Below are 6,867 nucleotides of genomic sequence, written 5' to 3'. Positions count from 1 at the left end.
ACATAGAGCAAGTTGGGAGGCAGAAATAGGTGACCTCATGCACACCAAAACAAAGTCGAGTAGCTAAAAATAACCTCACCCTTGGTCCATTCCCATGACCTCTATATCTCAGTGCTCTCTGCAACTTATAAGATTAAATTATTATATATCTCATCGATATGGGATGCTCCATTCATGACCTGTCTCCTTTAATCATTTCTCTCTTGTTTATAATCAACAACTGAATAATGATTAATTAACTATGAAAAGAAAGAATATTAGACAAAGACTTTGCTGAGCATCCAACTTCCTTTTCAATGGATTTCATTTTTTTAATATTATTAAAACATGCAACGCAGTATGATGGTTTAATGGTCAAATCGAATTTCGGCGATACGAATGTTAAAAAACAAAGTAAATAGCAGTGTAGAGGGAATTAAAAGAATCCACTGGCTATATATGTAACTAGTTAGTCTAATGAAACGAAACACTAGATCTCTTAAGTAAAGTTAGATGATCGAACACTAACGTCTGTGAATGGAGTAAACATGATTGGAAATGTCGCCTAAATTTATGGATTAATCAGTCAATAGAAATGATACCGGTCATTAATTCAAAAAGAATCCACCGGCTTTCTCTTTTGTTAGTAGAAAAGACGATAAAAATAGCGGTAGCAGGCACTAGCATTAGCATTATTCTCTCGCCTGTCTATATACAAAATTATCTGAAGAATGGTAAAGATGATTCCCAGGCCCCAACGTACGTGTGGATATCCCCTTTCCCTTGGCCGTGAATGTAACGCAGCATCTGCCATTACCTCCTTTAATCTTTGACTCCATTTCTTTTGCCGAAGAGGAAAATAAACAATGCTTTGATTTCAACGAATTGTTCGTTTCTTAAACTAAATAAAAATTTTATATTCATTTAATAAACAAACGTAAACAAACTCAAACAACACTCACGATATGATATGATATGATAAGATAAACGAGAAAATAAATGTGAAATAATTAAATGTAGAACTGCGAGAAATGGTGGGGGAAGCATCCTCGTTGTCAGTAATCACCACATTCTCACATGCACGCAGCATATGTATGTATGCATGCATGTATAATGTTTAAAAGAATTCAGAACCCAACAAGAGATGGCGCTTCTATCTTTGGATGTACATCTCGGACCTTAGTTATTTTCTATTTTCGGCTTCTTCAGTGGGAACTTTTCAGGTGAAATGGTATGTCTGTTCTTCAAAGTGGGAGATTGATTATTAAAAAGCGTGAATAGAAATAAATTTGTTCTCGTTGTTTGTTGATAATTTAAGTGGAGAATTACATTTAATTTTACGAGAGGAAGAGAGAGAGTTGGTCATAATGGGATGTATGGGTGAAAGAGAAAGAAGTGATCAGCCCCTTTCTCAATTATAGTGCAAGTCACCCAACAGCTTAAATAAATCTTATAGTTAGTCTTAGAATTTATTTTGGTATGTCAACGGATCCGTCGAATGTCTTATAATGTACTCTAGTTGACTTAGATGTATGTTTTCAGAAGATGTAAGATTCTTTAAAGTTTCAATAAAAGAAAAATTTATCCGAAAGATCTATGACAATTACGAAGAAAAAAAATTCAGGGACTTCAAAAAAAGGAATGTCGCTCCACGTTTAACCCTAGTTTCTACGTATGCACCAAATAGGTAATCGCACATTGTTGTAGCTATACCATGGAATGGCAAACTCGATCTTGTACCACTTGTCAATATTTAAGATTACCCTATTAAAGTGATGATAATAAAGGGAACTTAGGAGGAGATTAGAATTATATTTATTGTTTTGGAGTTGGTATTTCAATGAATTAAGGGAAAGGAAGGTGGGGGCCACCATAAAGAAGACTATCCCCCACACCAATTAACTTTAACACAGTAGAAATTCTTGTTTGTTTCTCTCCAGCTATATATTTATATGCTCTCTACTGCACTTCCCGAAGCCCCAGTTAAAAGGAACTTAATTAGCTTCTCTCTCCCTTCCCCCAAGGCAACATCCACACCAACACTTCATTTTCTTAGCCATGCCTCTCAACTGCATAGCACCAAAGCCCGAGCAGAGTAGCAGGAATGGAAGACTGGAAGCTCTGTCAGAGATGTTCCAGTCCCTTAAAAGGGCAGCCTTGTTTCCTATAACTTTGAAGGTATCTTTCTACATTAATTAGCTATTGATGCTTTTTTTGTTCTGCTTATGATGAATTAATTAGTTTTTGAATCTTGTTTCTCATATTGGTTTCTTTACACAGTTTGAGGAGGTAGTCTACAAGGTCAGGTTGGAGCAGAAAGGATCATGCTGGGGTTCATGGATCACCCGAGAAAAGACCATACTCAATGGAATTACAGGAGCAGTTTATCCCGGAGAAATACTGGCAATGTTAGGTCCATCCGGAAGTGGTAAAACCACCCTCCTTACTGCACTCGGCGGCCGTCTCACCGGCAAACTATCCGGGAAGATAACATACAATGGTCAGCCCTTTTGTGGTGCCTTGAAACGAAGAACGGGTTTCGTGGCTCAGGATGATGTTTTATACCCCCATCTCACGGTGACCGAGACCCTTTTATTCACAGCGCTATTGAGGTTACCCAACAGCTTGAGCCGAGACGAGAAAGCACAGCACGTCGAGCGAGTCATAACCGAGCTGGGCCTAACTATGTGTCGAAACAGCATGATCGGGGGACCACTCTTTAGAGGTATCTCAGGCGGGGAGAAGAAAAGGGTTAGCATTGGCCAGGAAATGCTAATCAACCCAAGCCTACTTTTGCTAGACGAACCCACGTCGGGTTTGGACTCGACCACGGCACAACGGATCCTGACCACGATCAAAGGCCTTGCTAATGGCGGTCGAACTGTTGTCACCACCATTCATCAGCCTTCGAGCCGACTGTATCACATGTTCGACAAGGTCGTCTTGCTTTCGGAGGGCTGCCCTATCTACTACGGTTCAGCATCCACAGCGTTGGATTATTTTTCTTCCATTGGCTTCTCCACATCCTTGACTATCAACCCAGCTGATCTGTTGCTTGATCTTGCAAACGGTAATTTTTTTTAGCTTTTCTATATATATTTATTTCCCTTTATATATGGTGTATGAATATGATCTGTTGGCCTACCATAAATATATGATGCTTCCACCTTTATATCCTCCTTATGGACAATGGAGCATTATCAGATCCCACCCTTTGGAGTCACTTTGCTTTACCATTACATGCTCAGATTCTGTAATAATGTTCATCAATACCAAGCTTTGAAGTACACTAAATTTCAATGCAGGAATCAGTCCTGATTTTAAGCCCTCAGGTGAGCAAGTTGAGAACATGGCAGAAGAAGAGAAATCGGTGAAGGGTGCTCTGATTTCTGCTTATGAGAAAAACATTTCCACAAGACTGAAAGCCGAGCTTTGCAGTACGGATGTGAATAACTACGTTAACACAAAAGAAGCATCTGCAAGTAAATTATTTTCCATATAAATTTAAGTAGCCTTAACTCTGGTTTTTTAAGATGAATTCAAGTTTAAGCAGTAATAACTGACGCAGGAAATGACATGTCGGAACAGTGGTGCACAAGCTGGTGGCACCAGTTCAAGGTGCTGCTCAAGAGGGGGGTTAGAGAAAGGAGATATGAAGCCTTCAACAGGCTAAGGATTTTCCAAGTGATCAGCGTGGCGGTTCTTGGTGGACTCCTATGGTGGCACACACCAGCTTCCCACATCTCAGACCGAGTAAGACGAACGTCTCTTCTTTTTATCTTTCATGCTAAGCTAATTAAGGCTTCAACATCTTCTAACTTCATTTGGCATCTTAAACCAACAGATTGCACTGCTATTCTTCTTCTCCGTCTTCTGGGGCTTCTATCCGCTCTACAATGCGGTATTCACGTTCCCTCAAGAAAGAACAATGCTCATCAAGGAACGATCTTCCGGCATGTACCGCCTTTCATCCTACTTCCTCGCCCGAACATTCGGTGACCTCCCGCTGGAGCTTACTCTCCCAACAGCTTTCGTCTTCATCATCTATTGGATGGGTGGCCTGAAGCCCGATCCGCTTACCTTCATCCTCTCCCTTCTGGTGGTGCTTTACAGCGTCCTCGTCTCGCAAAGTCTAGGCCTGGCATTTGGGGCCATCCTCATGGACATTAAACAAGCCACCACGTTAGCTTCGGTTACGACGCTCGTGTTCCTTATAGCCGGGGGATACTACGTTCAGCAAATCCCTTCCTTCATAGTGTGGCTCAAATACCTGAGTTATAGCTACTACTGTTACAAGCTTCTGCTGGGGGTTCAGTACAATGAGGACGATGTTTACGAGTGTTCTGAGGGGAAACTGTGTAGGGTAGGTGACCTTCCTGCTATCAAGTCAATGGGATTGAACCATTTGTGGATCGATGTGGCCATTATGGCACTCATGTTGGTGGGCTATCGACTCGTCGCTTACATGGCTCTTCATCGAGTGCGGTTGAGGTGAATTTGATGCGGCAAAGTCGAACGATTTTTAGATTGGCTTTTCGAAGAAAATTCAATCAGCATCCAATTGACGAGTCGATATGTATCGACTATGAACACTTTTCCCCCTTCTTTTTATCATAGTTCTTAGGTAATATACTACTAACACACAAGTTCTTAATCTAATTTGAGTTTTGAATGTTATGCGATGAACAAATGCACTCCACATGCTGTAGATTAGGACAATCAAATAAAAAAATGACATAATACTAAAATTAACTTCTAATATTTATCAAAATGATTATTTTAATCCCTATCCTTTCTTTTGAAACGTATTGACCTCCAATGTTTTAATAGCAACGGTTAAATAACGCTTTAAAATATTGGGTTAATTCTAACTTTATGCCATGAAAAACCATACTCCAACGAGTCCCACTAATGTTTTGCAGGGTTTTGGTGGGTTGTGAATCTAAAACCCACTTTATCAGGATCATCCAAGTGAGCTATACTCAGCGCACTCAACGAGAGAGAAAAAGAATAATAAATGGAACACCTGATCATGCGATGACTGATGGACAAGACAGGAGCTAATCAGTGCATACCACCAAAGCTTCCTTTCATTTTTATATTAAAAAGTTAAAATTTTAATCGAGTAAGGGGTGTCGGGAGAGGGCATCGTAAAGTTTTATCTAAACTGGCGTCACAGGAAAAAAATACGCTTTCACGGGATTTTGTTTGATCTGAAGCCACGTAGCAAAGGTACAAATCATGAGGTGCGCCTTCCATTATTCACAAATTATTGCACACTCGATTATTACTTGAGCAACTCTCTCGGTCACTCCTCCTCATCCCCTATAAATACCCTCGAATGAAAACATCAAACCACACCAAAAATATTTTCACGTTGTTCATTCTATTAAACTAAGTAGATTTTATTATAGTTTTTAGAAGGTAAAATTATTTTTTATTATATTATACTTATTTTATATTTAATTATTTGACCAAATTTTATTGTATTCATTATTTTGTATTATTTTTTTGCAGTTGTCAAAAGAAAGGCATGATCATATCTCGAGACATTTTGCTGATACAGTAACAATATTAAATTATGTTATTTAAATTATTGTGATTTTTTTTTATTTTTTAGTGTTATTTTATATTTTAATTTGTATAATATCTATTTAATTAAGTGTATTTCATATATTGTTTTTGTAAATATATAACTCTCAATTTTCAAACTCTCAAAATGATGTATATTTCAGCTATTGTTTACTATTATGGAGAAATTCGGGAAGATGAAATCGGCGTTGTCTTCGCATCAAATCATTTAGTCAGAATATCCTTTAAGAGAAACATCGCTCTTGAGGAACTAATCACTAAAATTTCAAGGAAGGTTCATGTTAGAAGTACTAGAAAACTATCCTCACTTCAGTACAGATTTCCAACTATACAATTTCTGTTAACTTATACAACGTTCAAACTATCCAACGATGACAATGTTGTTATAATGCTTGATGCTCAGAATCAAAATTTAGACGTTGATACACAAATATATGCCACATTTTTTGAAGTGTTTGTGGTTCGTGGTATGTCATTATTCTCCTACTATGGGTTGGCTCAACATGTTGATCAAGTTGACAACCCAACTCAAGTAATGTGTAATGATTTTAACTCGTTAATGGGAAATTCACATCCTGGTATCATCCCATCAAGTTCAATGGGGACACATTCATCAGTAACTTGTTACGATCTCCACCGAGGTGACTCTATAAATAATCCAAATGGCAACATCACTTCCAGATCAAGTGGAAAACATTCATCTACCAATTTCTATGACCTGAATACGGAGATGCCCTCGGCACAACAATCTATTCAGTACCCATTTGACACAATGCCTACAAGTTTCAGGGGAGGCATTTAACTACGAGCTTCTTCAACCTCAATATAAAGATGTAGACACAACACTCAGTTTAAAACTCGTACGACACGATGCCATCAAGTTCAAGAGGAAGACATTCAATTACCATCTTGTTCGACCTCAATATCGATATCACAGAGGAACCCTCATCTCAACCAAAAGAACCTCTTTGTGAGTCAGGTATGGATGATACTGAGATTGGACTATTCGTTGAGCTAGAATCATCGCAATTCAATATGGATGCTAATGATGATGATATAGATGAAGGTCCCACAAATACGATACACACATGTATGAAGCTGACTATGATACAATGTACGATCTAGAATTTACGGATATGTCTAATGTTAATGATTACAGATTTAACTCGTTAGTCAATGATGGTGAGTTATATATCATAATATAGTTCTCATTCAAAGAATAATCGATGATTGCAATTAAGAATTACAACATTTATAATTCTATTCACTCCAGAGTCGACCGATCCACAACCGAAA

The 6,867-nt window shown here is 38.3% G+C and overlaps 1 protein-coding gene across 1 annotated transcript; it reads left to right on the top strand.

Moving 5' to 3' along the window:
- Positions 1-1,948: 1,948 nt before the first annotated feature.
- LOC120128535 (ABC transporter G family member 14-like) lies at positions 1,949-4,591 on the top strand. The gene is made up of 5 exons (XM_039146206.1): positions 1,949-2,157; positions 2,260-3,049; positions 3,285-3,461; positions 3,548-3,732; positions 3,824-4,591. Exons 1-5 carry the CDS (start codon positions 2,038-2,040, stop codon positions 4,472-4,474), a joined length of 1,923 nt encoding a protein of 640 aa, XP_039002137.1. The 5' UTR covers positions 1,949-2,037; the 3' UTR covers positions 4,475-4,591.
- Positions 4,592-6,867: the final 2,276 nt, after the last annotated feature.

Source organism: Hibiscus syriacus, unplaced genomic scaffold, assembly GCF_006381635.1.
Source record: "Hibiscus syriacus cultivar Baekdansim isolate YM2019G1 unplaced genomic scaffold, ASM638163v2 tig00110481_pilon, whole genome shotgun sequence".
NCBI lineage: Eukaryota > Viridiplantae > Streptophyta > Magnoliopsida > Malvales > Malvaceae > Hibiscus > Hibiscus syriacus.
Note: the sequence above shows the minus strand (reverse complement) of the source record. Positions and strands in the feature narration are given on the sequence as shown.